General features: G+C 42.7%; 1 protein-coding gene across 1 annotated transcript in view; it reads left to right on the forward strand.

Annotated features, from left to right (window-relative positions):
* The first annotated feature begins 4,306 nt into the window (after window positions 1-4,306).
* The window catches only part of TMEM254 (transmembrane protein 254), a 72,209-nt gene continuing 51,393 nt past the window's right edge, over window positions 4,307-25,122 (forward strand). Inside the window, exon 1 of the mRNA XM_078642947.1 lies at window positions 4,307-4,572. Coding sequence (XP_078499073.1) covers window positions 4,486-4,572 — 87 coding nt within the window. The 5' untranslated portion in view covers window positions 4,307-4,485. The remainder of the gene's footprint in view (window positions 4,573-25,122) is intronic.

Here is a 25,122-nt window from a genome sequence, read left to right on the forward strand (position 1 = left end):
AATTCATCCAAAATGCTGCTGCAAGACTTCTCTGCATTCACTCAAGAGAACACATGACTCTAATCATGCAGTCACTCCACTGGCTCCCTGTAGCTGAAAGGACAACGTTTCAGACACTCAGCATTGCCCACGGAGCCTCCCAAGGAAACGGACAACTGTACCTACAAGTTAAATCAAGCAATACAAACAAAATAGGACACTGCACTCAAGGCTTGCACCATATATCATCATACCACCTTACCACAGGAAATCCATGGAAGGCCCTGCTTTCTCAGCACAAGTCGCCAAGCTCTGAACTCACTACCAGCACACCGTTGAAGTATCCAAGAGCATATGCACCTCAGAAGGCAGTTTAAAAAATTGCTATTTCCAAGATAACTACATCATACCAATTCCTGGGGACTGAACCTGGAAAGACAATTGCATCTCCAAGTTCCATCTTTAGCTACCAACCCAACCAGCAAACTACTTCCTATATCCAGATAAGCTAAGAAGGGCTGACCTATCGTTTGCCTGTGTATTACATAGTTATGTCAAGTCATACATAACATTATTAGCCCACACTAATACCATAACACTCAGAGGTAAGCAGCCAACTGTATCTTAACCCTCTTACATTTATATAAAACATATATCTGCTATGACCGGTGTTCATCTCCAGTACTCTACTATCTAGTAAAGCAGCCATCCCCAAATGAACTGTCATGGAATAACTGAAGAGATCTGTCAATTCAATTCAATTCAATTCAAACGACCTTTATTCGGATTTTATAAAATTCATAAAAGTACATACAATAAAGACAGTCCCATTCTCTATGCAAATCTATTTACAGTAATCATAATCCTTAAAATGTATTACAGCTCTCGTGAATCTAATTTTTATGGGGTTTTCCATCATTTTGCGTACACGAATTATCAGTCTCAAGAAAGTACTAGTTCGAAAAGTTAATTCATCTGTATCCAAAGAAAGCAACATTAAATAAGACTCCCCTAAAGAAAGGGGTCTTCGTTTTCTAAAATATGGAGTTAAAAACCAGTTAATATACTTTAAATAAAATTTACAGAAAAATAGGAAGTGCAAATCATTCTGTGTGCTTATCCCATCACACGGACATGGGTTATAATGTGCTGTATGATGATAACCCAAAGGAAAGCCCAATAAAAATTTCACAGAGCCTGACCTTAGGCGGAATAACAGTGATCTTTCCCAGTTGGTCATGGGGAGAGTAAGATAGGGTGGGAGCGGTTGCCTACACAGTTCATTCCCCATGTATGTCACAACAGTAGATTTGAGTGATTCCCTTCCCATTCTTTCTGAGTTATAAAGTGCATACAGTGCTTGTTTGACCTCATTCTTATCTTTGGGCTCGATCTTGGATGGGTCGGAGAAAAGATCTCCCCTACCCACGGCATACAGTGTCTTTAAAACTCCCGCAAGCCAGGGGATAGCTAAGCCCTTTTCACATTCAAGACAATCGTTTATAATATCCTGTGTTAGGGCAGCTAAGTTGTTCCTCCAGATCCTAAGCCAGAATAGAGCTGGCCTTGTCCTAATAAAATCACATCTATAGGGGAGGTTTAATTTCTTGTGACAAATAAACTCAGAGGATGAGATTGGGGCACCCAGTATTTTTCTACAAAATCGTTTTTCTTCCTGTTGAATACTGGGACTTAAGCCCAAACCCCAAACCTCTGCCCCATATGTGGCTACTGGTATGCACTGTAAACTAAAACATTTTTAAATAGGTCTAGTGGCACCTATTTCTTTTGGGCGTGGCAAGCTCAAGACGGAATTGGTGGCTTTCGAGAACTTGCCCGTGGCGTGGGCCAAATGCCCACTCCACGAATCGTTCGCAGCGAAAACCAACCCTAGATATGGGAATGTATTCACAGATTCTAATTTATCTGTCCCTACATGTATGGTATTGAGCTTCCGTTTCCCTGGGCCACATGTCATGATAAAAGATTTTTTAAAATTCACACGCAAGTCTAGAGCCTCCATATATTGAACAAAAGTTTTAACAAGTTGGCGGAGGGCATTAGGTGTGCGGCCCATAAGGACTGCATCATCTGCGTATAAAAGAACCGGTAAGAGATCTGTCACATATTGATGGTCAATTTCAAGACTTTAATCTACTCCACTACTGCAGGTACAAAATAACTGTAAACTATGACTGCTTCATTACATCTCACAATGGCACTCAGATATGAGATGACACTAATGATCGGTCATTTGAGCAGAGGGAGTGGGCAGGCCATAAATACACCCACATACACACTCATACTCACCCATCTTCATGCACACTCACACCTACATATTCACAAGCATGCACACCCACCATTCGCAAGCATACACACACCCATTGACAGCACGCATGGACACTACACATTCATACACACATGCTGTTGTGTATTTTCTATAAACCCTATATAGCATCTGCACGTTTAGACAACATACACTGTAGGATTGGTGTTAGACTGATTCTAGACACCCCCACCGGGTATGTTGTCCAGTGTACCAGCTAGCTCACAGTGCCCCTAGAAACTCCTCTTATCAGGTAGAAAATAGTTCTTGGCAACCATCAAACATGACAACCCTGATCCCTCAGGACCGTGGAAACAGTGCACTACTTTTCGCTCAGTCACTTGTGCTCACTTATTCTCATAGAGTTACACAAAATAAAAGGTAGGGAGGTTTTTCAATAAGTATTTATTGAACAGTTGTTATTCGAGTGTAAAATAGGTGTGCTGTAACAACCATTAGACAGTAACAGATATAGATGATTAAAAGAACTAAGAAAGTAAAAGGATGGTAGATCCCTACCATTTTGCTATAACCATCAATATAGACAAGTACACAAAATACATGACAATAAAAATGCCCCATTACCTGAAGTGATAGACTGTGGGACCCTGTCTTGGTCTCGAGTTGGACACCCTGCAAGGGATGCTAGACCACTGCGAGCTGGAGTATCTGCATGCAGGATCCTTAGCGTCTCGCATCAGTGTGTGTGGGCAAGGAAGTCCTGATATCCTTTCTTTGTCTCAGCAAGATGTGTTTTTTTTATACCCAAAGGTCTCCCCAGAGGTTCTACCTTGCTGTGCCACTTGTCAGACTGAGGATGACATTGGGAATTAACTTTATAAATGATATTATACAGGAGATGGTAGTCCTGCTGAGCTCCCAAGAATCCTCATGCATAATGTATGACACCTTTACCAGGAAAAATCCTGCATTCTGTGCACAGTGTTGTATCTAGGTAAAAGGTCAGTCCCTAAGAACCGTTATGTATGTAATGTAAGGCAGAATATAGGTGATAGGTTAGGATGCTACCTGAGCCTCTATTGGGGTACCTATATTGAGTATAACAATGCAAGCACCAAACATTAAAATATAATACTAATAATTCTCAGGTGGGATAAGGAAGCCTCAGAAGATCCAGGAGGGTTGCAGCAGCCACCTGTTTGTGTTGGCTGATGAGGAGGCAGCAGTCCCTTTCTTGCCACAGAGTGGGATGGGGTCAGTGAGAGTTGCTGACCCCATCTGAGTCTGTGATGATTGTCACTCGGCCTCGGGCACTTCATTATCACCCAGGTCCGAGTGTATCAGTGATGTGACCCTTCGCCATGCAGAGGAGGTTCGTCAAGTGCTTTGCCAGGCTGAGGACCTCACTGTGATATGAAATCCACATGAAATCCAGTCTGGCAAAGCTCAACTCAGCCAACCAAGTGCCTGCACGTTTACTGCATGTACAACGCCTGGCTGCTTGACCTGAAAATGAAGAGTGTCCATCAGGGCGACCTCTGCGCAGTCTGACAGACACTCTTATTAGCAAAATATTTGCTCAGTCTGACAGACACTCTTATTAGCATAATATGAGGGGCTGGGCTCCTCATGGGGCAAGTTAGGCTATATATAACTTTCAATACAATGTTTAATTTTGAGAGCCACTGTGACATCGTTCACCGGATGGCTCCTGAAACTCTCTGAGATGTTCAATGAAGGGGTATTGTGCAGCTGCAGCGCCACCTAGCGAGCGGTCGGAAGCACTGTACCGTACCCTGTTATCTCCAGCCCCGGAGCAACCAGACCTGGCTTCATAAAAATCCCCACCCCCCACCCATCGTGAAAGGCGCCATCCTTTGAAACAGCAAACAGCAGTCTGTTTAACTACCCGTAGGACCAACAGCCTAAAGCTGTACGACTGGAACAAATGCACACGACGACAATGCAAATGAATGGAGAGGACACGGAAGTGAACTCAGCCAATAGCAGTGGAGGTTTACCCTGCCACTGGCCAACCAGAAAGTGGGGAGGGGGACGGCCAATAGCGACTGAGCCAAGGATATCTCCCGGCCGGCAAACCAGTCTCACTCTTTTGAGTCTGTGTCTAGGAGCGTGTCTTACTACCGTATGTAACTTCTCCGGGCATCGGCACCTCCAAGGTTTCATCTTCATTTTATTCACTTCTTCCTCCAGCTAGGATGCCGGCCGGGTCAGACAGCGCTTACTTCCGGCGGACCGGTGTGTTCTGGATGGTGCTCATCACCGCGTCCATGAGCTTCTTTGCAGTAAGTGCACACGCAGAGCGGCATTTACAGCTGATTCCGGGTTGGCTTGGCCCAAGAGATTTTTGCAACCTACGCCAGAGCCCTCAACTTTCCCACTTCCATACTAGAGGAGCTCAGCCATTCCCGGTATTGTCTTCGATTCCGGGACTTGTAATCCTGGGTTTACGAGACTACACATTATGGTGACCAGATTTTGAAAGCCAACGTCACATTTTTTTGCCAACTGTTCTAGCCTTGGCGTACAGCATGACTTTTGAAAAAGAGAAAACATGCCTTACGTGTTTGTCCGCGTCATCGTGTTGGTGAGCTCAGCAGGCATGCATACGCTTACAAAATTATGCAAGCGTTTTTTTTTTTCTGTCAGCCCATCGAAGGTGGATTGGTTAACCAAACAAAGCACGGGGGGGGGGGGGGGGTGTAGGGGGAGCAACACAGGAGAAAGTTAGATTAAGTTTAATAAACTTTTGCCTTTGATTTAATTTGCGAATTTGTAGTTGCCATCAAATTGTGACTAAAAAGACGTATGATTTTTCAGGTTTCGAAACCAACAAATGACAGAAAATGCCTTAAATGAAAATTACATTTGACAATTAAAGTCTGTGACTTCCAGCCTAATGGTCATTTCACATGAGATGTGACCCATATTAAAGGAATCTGCTCTGCAGTGTCTTACTGAGACTGCCTCGTGAGCAACAAATGACATGACACAAGTCGGTGACCTTTGGCCACTGCTTTTAGGCTTAACCTTATTAACCTGTCTATTCATCAGGAAATATACTTGCACTGGTGTTTCTTTGTAGATTCAGCACCAGCAGGCATTGCAAAGCACTGAGGGGTTTCGGAGTTTTGTGAATACATCATTCCTGCAAATGGTAGTGGCACTGACTTCTTAGCAAGTTTAATCTTCTTTTTCCCAAAAATGCAAGGTGACTCCAATATATCAGTAAGGTTGGTTGGTATGCAGCTTAACAAACATTTAGGGCTTAATTACTAGTCTGGCGGGACCCAGTGGTGGTGTTCTCCAGACCACCCTATTACAGTAAGGGTTGTTGGACCGCCAGTTAACCGCCTTTCCCTGATGGTGTTGCGGCGGTCAGGAGGCAGTAGTATACTTGGCAGGACAGCCGCGGTCCCGCCAAGCATATTACAAGTTTCCTCTCTATGGTTTTAATGGCGGTTCCACTGCCATGAAAACCGCAGCGGAGAGGAAACAAAGGGGGCCCTACAGGGCCACCTTGTGCCTCGGTGCCATGTGGATGTACACAGGGGGGCACAACATGTGCCCCTCTGTGTGCATGCCCACTAGTTCCTGCGCAGGATGGACTTTACAGTCCAGGAACTGTTTTGGGCATGCCCATTTTCAGGGCACTGCCATGGGATCGTCAAAACAAAAGCCTGGCAGACATATTTACACTCGTAATCTGGGGGACGGCCCGACCACATCTTTGGCGGTGGGGCAGACCCTGTGCCGCACCGCCAGTTGTATTCAGGCCCATTATGTGTATCATTGAACAGCGCATATGAATACACATATTTTGTAAGGGAAATTGTAATTTTTCAGAGAAATCCTTGAACTGTTCAAAACAATTGGAATTCGATGTGTTCAGATTTTAAACTCGTTTCCTAGATTGAAAGGCAGTTAAATAATTTACATATGAGTCTGTAAAACTGAATTGCATTATTATAAAGACAAATTTGAAGACACACGGAAAAGTATTTTGTTCAGAATGGTGAAACTGTATGTGTGTGTGCACATAAAAGATAATGCATACAAGAATGGTATTGATGATCTAATAGCCCTAACAGGATAGCAGTTTCACAAAGAGGTATCCAATGATCCATATTGAATTGAGGTTCCTTTTGATTAGCATCTCCAGAAAGGAGTTACTCTACTGCATTAATCACACAACTTTGTACACAGCACCTTATGATCCACTGATATGTCCTTTTGGTGACATCAAGTCCAATAAAAATATTGCTGTAAATCCAATATAAGTGAATTCATTAAACACCTTTATGTAACTGTTTAGGTCATATCTGGGTGTCAGTGCAAGAGCATCTTTGTAGAAATAGTTTTTTATAGGCTTGTGTGGCCTCAGTAAGTGTAAGGAAGGTGAGGGTTGATGGTCAACTGTCAGGAGAGTTGACATGCAGTGTGCGGTAGCAGGTGATGTTGGTCAGTCAAGTATTTATTAATGTGCAAATCAATTAACTTGGTGTGAGCGGGCACCAAGATGAACTCGATCCGTGTATTTTCGAGATGACCAGGAGTCAAGAATGGCATCTTCATGCTCTTAGTCAGTGCATCACTTCTGAAGGTGAAGTTGTCAAGGAAGATGGTGGTGTTATAGCCGATGGAGGGTACTGGGATGAGATCAGATATCTCATGGTTGGGTCCAGGGTTGCTGGTAGGTTGTCATACCAAGACCTCATTAATTTGGGCAGTGGTCGAATGAGGCAGGTTCCTTTAATAAACATGCACTGAGATTCTTAGCAGCTGTTGTGTCGTTTGTGTAGAACTGCTGATTCTGTGCTTTAGCAATCTGTGTGGCTAAGTAGAATGTTGAGGTGGTTCAGTGTGCTTCTTATTAGTGCGCTAGTGAATAGGTTGTTATATGGTGTGAAGGAGAAGCGCATGTTGAGGGTGTTTTACTGTGGAGCTTTGGCAAGTGTGAGATGTAGGTCTTTTACATACCTAAACAGGCGTCTCCCTCCTCTTTGTCTTTCTCTAGCTTAAAACTTCCTTGGAGATGCGAATGAAAGCGGAAGACGGGCTCGTAATGCAGCAACTGGCCCATGTGCATGACCGCCTGTGCTCCTGCATGCCCTTTTTGGCTCCTTCATAGGTAGGAACGGTGGGGGCAGCTTGAGGGGCTCATGCACCCCATAAATCCCAGATGAGATTCGCAAGTCTTCTTTGTGGGCCATCGCTGGATTTGAACGCTTACACTGGGTTTGGCTGCTCATATCAGCTCTCTGGGTGGTAGAGATGGGGTTAATGGATCATCCTCGGGTCCCACCATCCAAGTTCATAAAGTGAGCTTTAGTAATCTTTCAAATAATAAAGAATCTGCTGGATGAAAGTATGCAGAAGATGAAATATGTTATCTGATGATTGTTAGAGGTGTGTTTGAGAGTACTCGATTTTTCATACTGTACCCACACTTAATTCTCACGCCCTTTACTAAGTTCTTCCTCATGCTGTGGCTGGAAGTCTGTAAAGAGATGGGGGCGTAAAGTGGGGGCAATTACTGCCAGCAGTGGAATCCCTCTTGGTGACCGACTCACAGCAGATCTGTCTAGCTCAGAGATCACATAGCACACAACCTCAGAAATGATTGTTAGGCAGGAACCTCCAGTTATTTTACAATCGCAAGACTTATTAGAACTGCCATAAGGTAAGGGATTACATAACCTGCTTAAAGCACTACTCTGAAAAGAGTTGCTTTCGCTCTCATCCTGTCACCTTACGTTTAATTCAGGTGCGCTGTGCTTGGCAGGTCTCCAGTGATTCTATAACCACTATCTGGGTACAATAAAATGCTGGAATTAGCATTCTGGCGTTTGCTGGTTCTGCATGTAAGCGATTGTGTTTAAGATCATTGCTGCTCATTGCACTGCTTTCCACCAATGGCTGAGCTTCCTCATATCACTGACCTTTGTCCGTTTGCTGTGTGTGTGGAATAGCGGTTCAAAGTATCGATGTAAGTTTTTATGTAAGCAACTGTCTCCCAAAAATCATTTATGCAGTGCAATCGAGATGCAAAAGCGTAGTGTGTATTCAGCATTACTTATTTTACCGAAAAGTTGGAATCTTAGCAACTGTTTTCCAAAAAACCTTTAGGTAGTTAAATCCAGCTGAAAAAGCACGATCCTTTGTTGCTAGATTGCAGCTGGATGACCAAAGAATTTGCCACAGTATGAAATGAGATACACTGCAGTATGCTTGTAGTTCAAATCCCAACAAAGTTTACGGCTCACAGATTTTATTCCAGTATATTACTTTTTTAAGAGGTAGCTCTAAAATGAGTTTGAGACCCCAGTGTCGTGGTTTCTAGGTGCGGCTTTTTCGATCTTACTCGTGATCAATAGAAAAAGAGCTTATTGTTAAGAGAAGGACTTTGACTCCTCCTACATGGTGATTGTCTTGAGTACATAATTTGATTGGTCAGAAGTTGTATGCTTCCATTGAAAAGAATGCTTTTGTTGCATTTTTTTCTTTGTGAGAAATCTCGTGCTCTATACAGCAGGACTGTGCTGGTCAGAAGCTCTATACTTGATTGGTCAGAAGCTCTATACTTGCTTGGCCAGAAGCTCTATACTTGCTTGGCCAGAAGCTCTATACTTGCTTGGCCAGAAGCTCTATACTTGCTTTGCCAGAAGCTCTATACTTGCTTGGCCAGAAGCTCTATACTTGATTGGTCAGAAGCTCTATACTTGATTGGTCAAAAGCTCTATACTTGATTGGTCAGAAGCTCTATACTTGATTGGCCAGTAGCTCTATGCTTGATTGGTCAGAAGTTGTATGCTTCCAGTGAAAAGAGTGCTCGTATTGCATTTTTTTCCTTGTGAGAACTCTCATGCTCATACAGGAGGACTGTGTTGGTCAAGGTTGTATGAGTAGTCTGTTTGTTTATTATGAAAAGTTATAATAAAGTCGGTAGGCCTGATGTATTTATTGTGAAAGTTCTATGTTTGTCGCTAGGCATTTAAAGGTGGATTGCTATTACTCTTTGTTGGTAAAACTCTTATCATAAACCATGGGGATTGAGGATTTGCTTAATGGTAAATCTTGTTAGGCCCTCTCAAAAGAGCCAGTATTTTATTTCTACAACTGTAATTTTTTTAATGAAAAATATTTTTTTAATGTTATGACAGTACAATTGTGAAAGACAATGAGCCTTCAACGGTGCATTGTTAGTACACTGTTAAGATTGTAGACAGGTGTTTTGTTACATGAAATCTCGCAAGTTAATATCCAGCCATCACCAGCCTAAAACGTTCCTGTGTCTTTGATTGGTTCTGGGTGAAACTGCATGCTTATTGCTTTTATCAGTATCCTGGTTTGAGATCCTTTGATAAAGTGCTGCATGGGGCATTTGATGTGTGGTGGAACAGATACAGATTTCTAACTGTTCAAGAAACCATCAGTACTTTGCGATTTGAATGAGTCTGCAAAATATATTTATTGAAAAACTGTGATCACAGATAAATGTCTTACAGGTCTTCCAAGCAGCTGCCATGAAGATGAGCTTACAAAGGCAAGGCAAAGTCCAAATTTCTAGCAAACATTGGAAGTACTTAAAACAGTCCAATGATTTGTAAGATTAATACCTTTAGGAAACAGGTGTTTGAATGAGATCATGAGTGTCAGTGAACCTGTGTGCAAGTCCCCTTTAAATGCATCTGAACATGGAGCTCAGCTCCCCATCTTTCTGCACAGGGACACTTTTGAAATTCCAAGTCTGTGGTGCAAAGCGCAATACCTGATTTTTTTTCAGCGAGGCAAGGGCTTTTTGTTAGTTTGTGAATACTGCCTAATAAGTAATGATTCTTGCTGAGGGATTACTGACCCTTCCGCAATCCACCTAACCAGAAACAACATTGTAGGGGCACCAGGGAAGGTAGAAAGACTTCCCTTTTCTCAGGTGTCTGTCCTGCATGCCTGCAAAAAAGAGGTGGACAAAACTCTTTTGGAAGAATCTGCTCGCAGACTTGCTGCAAGAAAAGGGCTACCGGCGCTTCTGCGAGAACTTTCACATCATCAGCATTAGGGTGGCAACATAAATGCTTCTGATGCCATGTAAGGTGTGGTCATCTGTGGGTTTGTTAAGGTGCTTCACTTTCTCAGAGGGTGGGGGTTAGATGTGTTAGACACGTCCTTAGCTCATCAGAGGTTCATAGCTGCCAGCTTTTCAGACTGCTTACGTGTAATAACATATCCACGTCTTCTGAGTGCATAAGAGTGACATTCCAATGCCAAATGTGTGACACTTCGAGTGAGTTGTTAACACAACTAAACTAAGCCATTGAAGCCTATGCAAACGGACAAATATAATAAAGTATCCCTATTTGGGAGATATGAAGCTTTTGAAAATGCTGCCACACTCCTGCAATGGGAAGTCAACAACCTAGTTCCCTTTTCTAATATGATTTTGTACTGTTAACAAATATGACACCATTTTATAAAACAATAAAGTCTGTCTCTGACTGGGGATCATAAATGCACCTTGAGGACTTTTCAGAGTTGCTGGTGTACGGGGCATCCACGGACTCTCAAAATTACGTCATTCAGCTGCTGTAGAGCACCCAGAGGACTTTGCAGAAGGGACAGCCGTAGAAGGTAGGAACATGGCCCAGCCTTGGACGCAACTGTCACAGTGCACCATGAGATCTTCATTGAGAAGTCAGAGTGAACACAACCAACTTCCACTCTCACTGGGGACAGTCTCTGTACCCCGAAGCCGCAATAATCTGGTGTCTGCTTAGCGTGTGCCATCCCATTGGTTTGTGTTACTTCCCCAGACACGCACTTCCCCAGACATGCACTATCATGGAACCCATCTCCCTTCTGAGCCCTCTACTAACAAGTGGTCACTGATGTCCACTGTCTGCTGCCTTTCATTGGATTTTCATAATGCCCTCTTCCCTCCGCGTCACTTCTGCCCCACCCAAAAGCTTCTGCCCAGTCATGCTCATAATAAGGCTGAGATTTTATGAATATGCTGCGCACACTGAGAGTTGTTAGTGACTGGCTGATTGCGCACTGACTTACAGTGAGCTACTGTAATTAAGCTTACTTCTGCAAGGAGGTGGGAAGTCAGCGAAGGCTTGAGCCACGACCGAGCCATCTGACTAGCTGTGGCTCAGCTCAACTTCGTCCTGGACCCACAAGCTCAAAACAAGCAGAGTTTCCAAGTGAATTTTGCCTGCCCCCACGTTGTAACCTCAAGCCCCGAATTAAAGACAAAACATGAAACTTTGTCGTAAAATAGGAGAGAGAGAAGGAGATACCCATTAAGTGGATGAATTGCACAATGAGAAACGAGAAACCCTGGGATCAGTCAAAGCTGACTGCTGGAAGCCAATCTCCATGAAGGATCCCAGTAGGGTAACATCCAGCAGGCATAGAGTACAGGCTTCTCATTTGCACTAAGGCCAAAGGAGTCTGAATTGTTTGTGAATTCCTGTAGCCAGTGACAAGTATCGATAAAGTGTGGAGGGAGAGGCAGTGTCCAAATCCTAGCCACCACCACATGTCATGACAATTTGTCAATATATGCATGACAACCTCTATTTTTTATGACCCGGTAGGGTCTTCTTGTATAGCCCGTCAGAACCAGCTATAGTTTTGTATCGTCGCCTGTGTACCCAGCAGCTACAGGCTCACAGCTAACACTTGGTAACACACAGCAGCACGGAGAGAACCTCAAGCAATTCTGAGGGGCACAGAGGAGTTTTAAATGCGTGACTAATGCATTTCAGCGTAGTTCTGCTGGAACCAGCATTGACATGGGTTAGTCTCACCTGGGTTGAATGTCACATGGTTGGGGTGGGGGCTGTGCTAGCAGATGTCAGGCACATTGCTCCCAAGGTGTTATGGGCGCCATGTAAAAATGAACACATAAATTAGAGGTCTCCATGTTAAAAGTCGCAAAAGTGCACTCACTGTTTCTACAACTTTGCAAAACTTAATATTTGTAGGACGCAAGATCTCAGAAGCCTTTACAGAAGCAGATCTGGAAACTTCCGTATGGGCACGATTAAATATACATTTGTGCATTTGCTGTTATAAAACCTGCTGAGCAAGTGCAAAATCAGTTATTTAAAAAATATATATATTCTCCAGTTGGAAAATATATTCCTCCATGTGGAAATTCCTTTCCCTTCTCCCTCACCTTATGTTTTTTGCGGTGGGTGGTCCATTCCCACCCTTCAAAAAGTTTTACTCCAGCGCTTGTCATTTCGACAGGAGGGAATTTCTGACGTTTCCTCAGTGAAATTGGGTTGGAGAGGGCTCTAATGTCATTCTAGCCCTCAAACTGTCGCTTCCTGCTTGCTTTTAGCCTTTTGAGAAGATCTGCTCGCTCCAACCTCTTCATGCGAATTAATCATTTTACGGGTGTAAAACACACTTTTGAACTTGTAAGCCATGCTTACATGCATAAATCACCTCGACTATCTGGCCCATAACATTTTGACCTTGGCAAGACTCAGGAGGGTTCACTTTCTTGTAAAATAGAGACCAGAAATTGATCTGTAGCTTGGCGTATGTTCATGGTTATGTCTCACATGGGGAATAAGGCACAGTGAGATGAAGTAATGTGAACAAAAACCACAGTAGGTGCTGACTGGAGAAGGTAAGCCTGTGAACTGTCTCATTGATCCTCAGTTTGCAACCCCGGCACAGGACCACAGGCATCTGGGTTTATTTACAGTAAAATTGGTGCAATCAAGTGAATGCTTTACATTTGCCAAAGCGATTCACTATTACTTCATCAGAAACTGAAGTAATAAAGAGCAGTGGTACAGTTAGAACACTGGTGTGTACTAAACTCTCCTCTAATCAGAACTCTGCAAATTAAAGGTGTTCGCGTATTCGAAGTCCTACTGGGATAAAGAGAATCTGTCCTTAATAGAGGCCATTCGTAAATGGGATAAGTGAATACTAAAATATTTGACAAAAATACAACTCTGATATGCTCAGCACTTGTTATAATCAGAAATGTGGCATAATCAGATCCCTGATGAAATCTAAACCCTGACATAACGTAAAATGAGCCCTGGCATAACCATAGAGGGTACTATCAGAGCTCTGGAATGAGAATGTTGGCATACTTTTTCACATTACTGCATGCCATTATATGGGACAAGTGGGGTTTTATACAGGGAAAACAAATTATGAAGAATTACTTTACTTGGACATGCATATATTGTATACAATTCCACACCCCTGACTTGTTTTATATTTGGCTTCTGTACTACAGGGGTGCTGTTCCATAACTCTGTATACATCTGCTACAATTCCACACCCCTGACTTGTTTTATATTTGGCTTCTGTACTACAGTGGTGCTGTTCCATAACTCTGTATACATCTGCTGTTGCTATTTTTCAGTGCTGCAGTACGGAACTTACTGAGGATCAAAGGCGGAGTTTGCTCTGCTGGGGGTTAAACATGTGACCTGCTGTGTGCAAGATGACCATTAGGCTGTCCATTGTTTACTAAAATACAGTGATGCATAGAAATTCCTTTGTCTGTACTCATAATGGCACGTGTTCAAGGACTTAACTTACCTGTTGCATTGCGCTTTACTTTAGGCCGTGACCCCCTTTTGACCTCGATCATGGTCTTTTCCTTCTGTGGATGACCAGCTCTAGGGGGCTTAGGGTCTCTAGGACTTCAGTTGTAACTGTAAAAGCTTTCTTTGGTTGTATACTGGCTCAACATTTCTAAGTTCCTAACTGTATGTAAATTATTTGCAGTTCAAAAACTAGAAACACTCATGAGAGGAATGGTTGCTAACCACTGCTAATCACTCGATTAGCATTCCAATCCATCGTTTTTTTTTGTGTGGCTTTTTTTTTTTGGACCACCTCAGTTCAGACAAAATGCAACCTTGAGAAGTTACCAGTGGTTAGATAACTTGCAACTATTCCTCCCCTCTTGTGTGTGAGAGTTCAAAAACAATTCCAAGTCCAATTTGCTTGTTAATCAAGCATTATTGACTGCAGTGGGGGTTTTAATAGAACCGTAATGTAATGTTATTTTTAGGCTTTAGTGAGTAGCTTCGCTGCAACATATGCACTGAGGGGTGCAGTGGTGCATTTACATAGGGCTGCGAGAACACTATTTTGGCCGTCCAGATGCGAAAGCACTAACACGTGCACAGCAGCTCTGAAGTCTGATGGTGGAATGGAGGGTTTTGGTTTCCTCAATAGGGGGAGTTGATAGTAAACTCTTTTAGTGAGTCTGGGGATATGTTCCCAACGTGTTCTCATTTTGGGTGATTATCAATCCAAGATATTTGGTGTATTTGAGAGGATGTGACCTAACGGCTAGAGCGGTCGACCTCGAAGCTGGGGAACCAGGTTTGAGTCTCGGCAGGGACGTGCAACATCGTGTGATTTTTGGGAAATCATTTAATTTCCCTCTGCCTAACAAAAATGAATGTATCCGTCTGTAACACACCTGGTGCTCATGTAAAGCGCTCTGATACCTTTGGGTTGGGAAACAGCCTTAACAACAAGGTTTTTACCTCGTTGTACCTTTACCACGCATTTTTTAGCATGCGTATTTTTACCGAAGATATGCATTCACAACGCATGCCAATACCACGCATTTATGGTAAGTTGGGGAGGAGGTCTATATATTGTTTTAAAATCTAAAAACCATGTGTGGTATTGGCATGCGTTGTAAATGCATATTCGTTGTAAAAATATGCATGCTAAAAATGTGTGGCAAAGGCATACATTGTATTTACCTGCGTTGTACCGTCATACAAGCCTTTGGGTTGTGTTTGCGCTATATAAAATAAAAAAAATAAAGGTATTAGAGAAGAAGTTGTACCCAGAAAATAGAGGGTTTTTAGCCATTTTTGCGCTGTTTACCTAATCAAATGCTACCCCTTTCCCATCCTGACATCGTTCCTATATTATCCTCTTGAACTATAACCACTTCATTATAAGCACACATTATCTGTAAACTCTCTCCTCTAAACTGACTAGCATAAAGGTTTTTTCTGCACGCAGTGCACTCCTCTTCGCACTAGCTAAGATACCAGGGAACGACAGAGTATTTCCCTTGAAATAAAGACCTACTGAGCTACTGTAGTTTGTGCTTCTGAAAGTATTCCGGCCCAGTCTCTTATTCGAGGCCAGTAGGCTTGCTTGGGACTTTATTTATTTATTTATTTATTTATGTATCTGGTTTTTTTAATCATGTACTTTACCCAGAGGTGTCGGAGCGCTTTGCAATAGAACAAAGTCCATTAGGTCAGACATTATAGATAACATGGTAGAGGTGACAAGACGTATAACTACTAGACGTATGCACGAGTGATGGTTACATATTTACAAAATAGAGAAACAATAAAAATGACACATTGAAAACTAAAGTTGGAGACAGATAACTTGTGCAAGGACGTATAACTAATATAATTATGCAGAGGGATGGTTACATATTTACAAAATACAGATTCACTGAAAATTACACATTACAAACTACAGTTAGAGTGATTAGGATTTCAAATCTACATATTCCACAGTTGAAGTGGAAGGACGAGCTAGTTCTCCAGGAGCGTGAAACAGTCAGCGTCAGAGAATTATTTGTAACAGTGCCTTTGGAAGAGAATGGTTTTAAGGTTCTTTTTGAAGATGCGGAAAGAGGTGGTAGTGCAGAGGTATGGAGGAAGTGACTTCCAGATTCTGGTCGCACTACCGGAGAAAGATTGCGCCATAAGTCTTACCCTTTTGAAAGTCGGAGGTTCGAGCAGTAGGGTTTCAACATTGCGTGAGGGTCTGGATCCATCTGACATTTTGAGTTTGTTAGCTAGATAGCAAGGGGTGGAAGTATGAATGGCTTTATGGGTTTTACAAGCATTCTTGTAAATTGACCTGGGATCAATAGGAAGCCATCGAAGAGTTATCAGGATGGCGTTATATGGTTGTTTCTTTTGTCCCCGTAGACGAAGCTTGCCGCTGAATGAAGAATTGATTTTAAAGGAGAAAGGTGGATCTTGGGGAGGCCTGCTGGGAGTGAATGACAACAGTCTAGTCTGGAGAGTACCAAAGGTTGAACAATGTTTTTCAGGTCTTGGTCGGGAATGAAACATCAGATACCCATGAGAAGGCGTAGTTGGTAGCGTGTATTTTACGCCATGGTGTTGAATTAGGAATGAAGGTTAAGTCTCTTGTCCAGGATAACTCCTAGGGATTTAGCACTATCAACTATGGTAGGTTTGCATTAGAGAATGTTCAGATTATCTATCCAAGATTGTACAGAAGGTGGGGAGTTTGAGATAAGAAGGAACTCTGTTTTTAAAGGATTTAGTTTTAGGTGGTGAGATGTCATCCATTCTTTGATAGAGTTTGGGTTGGTGGCGTGGAGTGAAATGTCATGTGCAGAAAACACCTTGTTGTAGAGTTGCGAATCGTTCGCATAGAGGTGATAATGGATGCCAGACTTTAGTAGTAGTTCTCCTAGAGATTCCATGTACAGATTGAATAGCGTGGGAGCAAGGATGGAACCTTGAGGGGCACCATGATCATCAGCCTTTGATTTTGAGGGGTTCTAATTTTGATCTGAGATCTGCCTGTGAGGTATGATTCAAGCCATTTATGAACTACGATTTCAAGTCCCATTCGATGTTTAGAGTGTTGAGAAGTGTGTAATGGTTTACAGTGCCAAAGGCTGCAGAGAGGTCAACCGGGATCAAGAGGTAAGAGTTACCGGAGTCAAGTACACAGAGGGCATCTTCGATGACCTGTCTGTGCTGCAGCCTTGATTGAAGCCAGATTGAAGTTCATCGAGGAGTTTCTTATCCTTGATGTGTTTGATGAGTTGCTCTGTTACACATCTTTCAGTGTATTTATTAAGGAAAGGGAGGTTGGTGATAGGGTAGTAGGTATTAAGGCCGTTCACATAGGCACATGGTTTCTCTAGGAGTGGGGTAATCTGACCCATATTGAGTACATCAGGAAAGGAACCTTATCTGAGAAAGAGGTTAATCAGAAAAGGCCAAAAGGGGAGCGTGTGGGTGTTAAGGTATATTGAGAGGTCGCTTGGATAGGGTCCAGAGAGTGGTTCAAGGGTTTTGTTTTTAAAATGTTCTTGAGGATGGTGTCGAAAGTAATGATGTCAAAGCTGTGCAAGGAACCTTTGGATTTGCATTCCTCATGTGGGATTGGATGTGAAGTATGGTCAAGGAGCGAATTAACTTTTGTATCCAAGAATTGAAGACATTCTTTTGCTTTCTTGGTAGGGTCATCAAATTTTATGTTGGATGTATTGATGGTAGTTCTGATTACATTGAAAAGTTTCTTCGGTGTTTTCTTGACAGAGTCAAGGAGGGTTCTGAAGCAATTCAAATTTTTCGCAGAAATTGTATGTGATAGCGTGATCTAGCATATCGGAGATTAGAAAGATTAATAGTACAGAGTAACTGTCTTCATTTCTTCTCCAGGTATCTTAGATGTTTTCTTTCATCATAGAGGGACTTATTGATCCTTGGGGCAGAGGGCATGGGCCTTTTCCTTTTGCTTTGAAGTGGACCAAAATTGTCTATCAAGACAGAAAGGTTGGTGAGACTTTAGGTAGTCACGTCGTTAACGTCGGAGTTGGTGCTGAAGTCTGGAAGTGCCATTTTAGCTGAATTGCTGAGAGTGTTAACATTGATGTTTTTTGTGTTGCGAAACCAGGTAGAGGTGCTTTGGGTTTGACCTAGAGTAGCAACATGAGAGAGGTGGAGTGAGAAGGGAATGAGAAAATGGTCAGAGCCAGTCTACTGGTTATAGGATCGTCTACTGTTATCAGGTGAACTTTGGAGATAAGGTCAAGAGTAGAGCCCTTGGAATGTGTTGATTTAGAATTGTGCTGCGCAAGGTCTTTTCTGGAGAGAAATTAGGAGAGCTGGTTGGCGTCCGAATCAGTTGAGATACCCCAATGTAGATTAAAGGCACCTAGATAGATCAGTCTATCTATTTGTGAGTATTGGTCATTTGCAAAGTCGATAAAGTCCTCATTGAAGGTGGAGCAGTCACCTGGTGGATGATAAATGGCGTACATCCTCATGGGGGAGCTGTGCTGACCGAGAAGTTCAAAAGTAAGGTATTCAAATGTAGAGAAAGACTTACTGGGTAGTTCTCTGAATTGAAGAGAATTTCTGAATATGATTGCGACACCTCCCCTTATTTTTGCCAAGGCTGTCAATCCTGAAAATGGAATAGTAAAGGGGGAGCAGAAGATTGAAGAAAGTGTGGGAAGTTTATTAAACCATATCTCAGTGAGAATGATTAGATCAAGTTTGTATTGTGTGATGGTGTCTGAGATTTCCAACTTGTGTTTTGTTGCAGATCTGAAGTTGTGAAGCATACTACGCATCTCTGGGGTGGCTGTTTTAGCAATAGGGGTGTGTGGGCTTTTAGTAATGATGGGAATGAGGTTTCTATGGGTTGGTGTCTGGGTTCTAAATGGTTGGTGTTTGGTTTGGACCAGGGAGATGATAGATATAGTGCGTTGATTTGTGTTGTCTGGAGAAGAAATTTTGGGGGAGTAGGAGGTATTATAGCTAGCAAGTAGATTGGTAATTTCAATTGGGGATAGATTATGCACAGCTCTTTTTGGGCGAAGAGCAAACTTCTTGGAGTTACATTTATGGAGTATTGTGTTTTCACCAAGGGAGTAAGGAATCAAGTACAGTGGGCATTTTAGAGCTTTAGTGGAAGATAGTGGAATTGAAGAGGCCTAATTTATTGAAAAAGGAGTGCAGAACAGTGTACGTAATGTTAAGCTGCTTAGCAGAGGCAACTTAGAGTGCATGCTGCTGTGTAGAGAGAGATTCTCAGGGCATTCTTTGAAAGAGTAGGCCTACTGTGTAATAGTTAGGCAGAGGTAGGGAAAAAGCTGTGATCGGAAGAAGGTATGTGGGCTAAAAGGGAGGGATGGGAAGAGAAGAGGGGCACAGGGTCTGAGTAGTAGGGAGTTAAGAAAATGGGTAAGGTGGCAGCACACAAGCCAGTCATACGTGCATTAAACGGGTGTCACTCTCAAGCTTAAGTCTACTACTTTTATAGCTTGGGTCATTTTCCGAGTGAGGACTGGGGTCTATTTCTGCCTGCTAAAGCTGTGCACTATTGTCAACAACTCTCACTTGCTAGTGCGTGCCCTTTTGCTCAACACACATTGACCTGCTGAGCCAGATGAGATCTAGAACCAGCAAAGACTGTTAAATGTCTTGGTGTGAAGTTTGACAGCCCGCTGTCAAGTCAAGTCAAGATAGCTTTATTCGGTATTATAAAAAGACCATAAAAGCACATATAAAATTCATACCACATAAGTAATACAGTTAAACATTAAAAGTGCTAAAAAACGTGTATAAAAAACATTATAAAAAGGAGATCAGAGGAAATCAGTTCATTGAATATACTATTAGCTACATATATGTATAAGGTCAACACTAGTATTAAGTCATAGTGCCCCTAGTTCTAACCACGTATTTCAGGTATTTAGCAGCTGTATCCACAGTAAGTTCGTCATGTAACATATACAGTCTAATTAAAGCAGGTCTGCATTGGCGCAGGCCCCACATCCTTAGTAGGGGTAACAAAATTCTCTTTCTCCCCCACTCATAATATTTACAAAAAAAGATGCTGTGGATGTTAGACTGAATCGAGATATCATCACATGGACACTTTATCAGTAACAGCGACCAGTCATTTGGAGTCGGGAATGTTATCAACCTGTAAAAGCAGTCGGTTCTCATCCTAGTTAAAAGCATTCTTGTATAACTGGAATTTTCCGGAGCCAGATATGGATGTAAGCCAGGTCCGTGTAGAATGCGGCGATGAGAGATGATTGTTGACTTGTTACCATCCAGGTGCCACCGTCTATCTTCCAACAATTCAAGGCAAATGTCTTTTAAAGATTTTTTCGATATTAATGAGCATGTGCTCGGGGTTGCGAAGAGTTCAGGATGCCCAATGGAGGTCATAAAACTTTTAATATATTGAAGCCAAGAGATTTTCTTAACCGCTGATTGATTCATACAGTCCTGAATCACATCCCTGCTGAAGGCTGTCTCCTCCGAGGACCAGATCTTGTGCCATAACATGACAGGGGTACCCTTTATTAAATCTGTAATGTGCACTCGATTTAACTCTTTATGGCAAATGGTGGTAGAAACAGATCTTGGAACAGCTAGCAAGTATCTGAAAAAGGCATTTTCTGCCAGTTGAATTTGTGAGCAATCGGCCGTCCCCCATATGCCGGCGCCATAGGTTGCAGTTGATACGCAATTAGCTGCATACATTTTAATCAAAGTATCTATGGGTTTCCCACCCAGGCGTTTGGCAAATTGTTTTACTGCTCCAATAGTACGGGTGAAGGCCAAATTTCGTGAGGCTATCGCTGTTGACCAGGTTCCTCTGTTGTTAAAAGTAATGCCTAGATATGAAAAAGTTTTGGTCAAGCTTATCTTAGACTGATTAACGAAGGTTTTGCAGTCTATTTTAAAATTTCTCTTAGGGGTACAGCACATGGTAAAAGTTTTTCCCACGTTAATCTTCAAACCTCTGGACCCCATAAAAGTTGAAAAACCTGTTAGTGCCTTTTGAAGGCCCATCTGAGTTCGGGATATTATTGCAGCATCGTCGGCGTATAAAAGTATTGGCACCGGCGAGCCATTTATTTTAGGATAGTCAACTTCTAGGTTAGTTAAAAAGTCTGCCACTTCGTTGATGTAAAGATTAAAAAGAAAGGGTGCCAGGATGCATCCTTGCCTGCCCCCTTTTTCTATGGGAAATTTCCTGGTGCATTCGCCGTTTTTGCCATAGCGGACCATTGCTCCTGCACCTCTATAGAGTTCCTTGATAAAATTCAGAATGGGGGGATCTAAACCTAACTTAGTTAAAGTTGACCATAACAATTTGTGATCCAAGCAGTCAAAGGCCGAGCTTAGATCAACAAATGTCATGAACAAATTGCCTTTTTTTGCCATCGTATATTTACTGGTTATTAATGCCAGATTCAGGCCCTGCTCAACTGTGCCCAAACCTCTCTTGAAACCGTACTGAAATTTTGATAGAACCCTCTCGTCGTTGGCCCAGGATTGTAATCTAGTCAATAATACTCTCCCTGCCACTTTCATCAGGGAATCAAGCAGGGAGATAGGCCTATAGCATTTAGGATCCTGCCTATTGCCTTTTTTAAAAATCGGAATTACAATGGCTTCTTGCCACGTAACAGGAAAACCTACTTGACTATAGGCATTTAAAACATTTGTGAGAAGCGGAGCCCAGAGATCCAAGCTGTCTTTAAATACATCGATGGGAATGCCATCTGGGCCTGGAGCTTTTGAGTTTGCGCTCTCACAAATAGCCAGCTCGACTTCTGCAGACGAAAAAGCTATATTCAAAGGGAAGGTATCTACGGGGTAAGTTACCTCTGGCTGTGGGTCAATAAGATTGTTTACAGGGATTTCACGATGATTCATTTCCAATAGATCATTCTTTTTATATAGTACCGTGAAATAGTTGACCCAAGCGTCCTCGGCTATCGCAATATCGAGGGAGTCAATCCTACTTTCTATGAAAAACGGGGCATTGACTTCTCTCCAAAAGGAGATGTTATCACGCAGGGTGCTAGCTCTAATTAGTGCTTCCCATGCATGCTTTTTGAGTTCATTTTTCCTATTTAAGAGAGCCTGTTTGTACGCTAACCTCGCTTCTCTCACTAGCTTAATATCCTTTGGGAGTGTCTTAATGGCCTGTAATAGAGATGTATGGGCTTTGGTACAGGCAGAATTGAACCAACGGTTCAGTTTCATCGTTTCCCCGTCTTTACATTTCCTAATCAATTTACCCTTTATGGTGTCCGCTATCTTACTGTAGGCCAGCTTGACCATCTCAGGGGAGGGATCTTGTTCCAAGCACGTCATAAAGTGCTCCTGGTCTTTTATAATTATTTCTTTTAGAAAGTTTATGGGATCAACTTTCGCCCACTTCACAGCATAACCATTTCTTTTGGAGAAAGAAATGGAGTGACAGTATAATTTATCAGGAAGACTCAGAGCGTGACCATCATCATGCAGGGCCATGTGCAAACTGATACTTATTGGGAAATGATCGCTAATTGCTAAATTTTCAATATTAAATCCCTGAACATGTCCCTGTCTATTATTAGATATCAGCATAAAATCAATAATGGTCCCCGCCCCATGCCCATGAAAAGTTGTTTGAAAATCAACTGCTGGCTCACATAGTTCATTTGCGTATCCGAGATCCCATTGGTGCATGAGTTGGTTTAACATATTGCCAAAAGTGGAATGCTCAAAATGAGAGCTCGGTTCACCCTTGACATCAGTTATACCACAGATATCCACGCCACTATGGGGGCATAAGTGGCAATTGAAGTCACCCATGATAAGGATACAATCCGCCTTTCCTGATCCCAAATTCAAGATATTAGTTAGGTCCTCAATGATGTCTTTCGGTTCTTCTTGCCAGATGTTATTATAAAGGTTTATTAGAAGGAGATTCATCCCCTCACCTACAACCGAGAGGCCTTGCAGGGATTTACATACTCTATCATTTGGCCCTTCCCAGACTACTTTCTTCACTGTGACTTTCACCAGATTGGAGACATAAATGCATAGCCCCCCAGAGCCCCTGCCTCGATTTCCCTGCGTAGAAGGTGTAAAGATGGTAGTGAAACCCTCTATGTGCGACTCCTCCTGATCCCAACACCCTTGAAGACAAACAATGTCATATTTACTTACAAAGGATAGAAATATCTGATCGTTCAATTTCTTGTGTAGGCCCGCGACATTCCATGAGGTTAAAGCCAAATTAGCTTTCCTCCGTGTTTTTGAAGGTACTATTTCAGAGTGTTGTGGGCTCAAACATTTATCTACATTGGGCCCTGACGGGTCTAAAGAACCTTTGTTTATTGTTTCTGGTATGAAAGTTTCAGATGGCTCGTTAGGTGATGGGCAGAGAGGGTCAAATTCCAAAGTAGTCAGGGTTGAAGTAGTGAAGGGCAGCTTCAGTTTGCACAAATCGGGTTTATTACCTAAGGTTGGGAAGCTGGACACAGTACCACACTCCTTATTAGACCTTACATAATACCCTAGTGGTCAATCAACCATATCAAGACAATCAAACCTATTTCTCAGGGGGATGCCCCTCCATCCATCCAGGTTGTACTGATTTCTCCTTGGCAACCAAGGTCTAGGTTCCCAATCTCTCGATCTGTATCTATTTCCATTCCAGTGGCCCACTTGATTCCAAGACCAGCACATTCCCTCCTCCCAGAATTGGGATTCTGCGTTGTTGTATGCGTTCATTGGTGGATAAAAAAGGAGAGACGATGCGCATCAATCCCCCCCCTTTTTTTCTAAGTCAGGCCAGGAGCAAATGTAATCCGCCGTGGCAGAATCACCACAGCTGACTATAACGCAGTCGCCCTGTATATTTTTTCTAGAATCCCCAATCCATGCTACTCTTCGGACTGAGGTAATTCTACTAGAATATGGGGCTTGGAGAGGTCTGTTTGTACCTAACCACTGAAGGACCTTGTTACGGAGGGACCAAGAAGGTTCATCCGTATTATCCATCAGCTCAGGGACCCCCGTGAGGATAACTGTGTAAGGCGTCGCCTCAGGGGGAAGATGTACCGGCCACCTAGGCCTAGCTCCCTTCTTATTCTCTTCTCCCCTTGGTTGTGTGACCTGCACTTTTGGAGTAGGGTGTAATGTAGAATTTGGCTTAGCTGCCACGGCAGAGACCTTCGTTGAGGCTGCAATGGGCCTATAGGGCTTAGAGGTGACTTGGATTGTATTGGGCTTTTCCTTTACTACCCCTGCAGTGGTATCAGTGATGTCATGTGCAGGTATATGCACGATCTGTACGTCTGTAGGTTTTATAGATTCTACAATTGGAAATCGGGTATCAGTTTGAACTGATTTAAAAGGTATACCCGGGGCGTTAGATTTAACCCCCCTGGGTGCGTAGAGGCCAAGGTTTTCTAGTTGAAGGGTAGAATATTCAACTTCGCCAGCTGTTTTTCGATCTTCATTAGGCTTTTTTCTACTGGATGTAAATAACGTTTAAAAAGCTCCCCCACGCTATTTAGTAGTTGGGCATTTGAGGCACATGTATCACAGGTACCACTGGCCAACCGCGTGCTAATAGAGTTCACAGAAATATCACGAATATTAGGTAGGGAAATGTTGTTATCATTTTGTGGGCATTGTGCAGAATGAGTTGCATCGGAAGCCTGAGTATTTGCAGAAGATATAGGTGGAATAGGATTAAGCTTGGTTCCGTTTGTCTTCTTTATCTTCTCTTTCTGTTTGGCTATAGCGCCTTCCCTCTTCCCTTTATCCTTTATCTTTTTCTCAGATGACACCACGTGGGTTTGGCATTGGGATAAGTCTGGTGTTTTTTCTAAGTATCGGATAAGCATGAATCAAGGGACAGCTGGGTGGCGGATAAGTCGACAGTGCTAGGAACAGTGTAGATCTCTGCAACGATTTTATTTTGCATTGCAGGAGAGGTGGTCGGCCTTAACTGTGTAGGAGTTTGAGCAAAAGCGAGAGGACCTAAAGAGGACCTCCTCGCTATTTCCAACTCTTGCGAGACCCTCCGCTCTAACAAAGATATACTTTGATTGATCGCCTCGTTGGTTCTGGTAATAAAAAGATCTATAGGACCAGTTATTAGGGCAGTATTCTGCGCAGTTTTACTTCTTGATCCTCTTATGGAAGTCATTTCCTAGCAGGAAGGAGAATCAGCGCACGAAGTCTGGTCGTCGTTATCAATCAGTATGGGTGACA

Source organism: Lissotriton helveticus, chromosome 5_1 (assembly GCF_964261635.1).
Source record: "Lissotriton helveticus chromosome 5_1, aLisHel1.1, whole genome shotgun sequence".
NCBI classification, from domain to species: domain Eukaryota; kingdom Metazoa; phylum Chordata; class Amphibia; order Caudata; family Salamandridae; genus Lissotriton; species Lissotriton helveticus.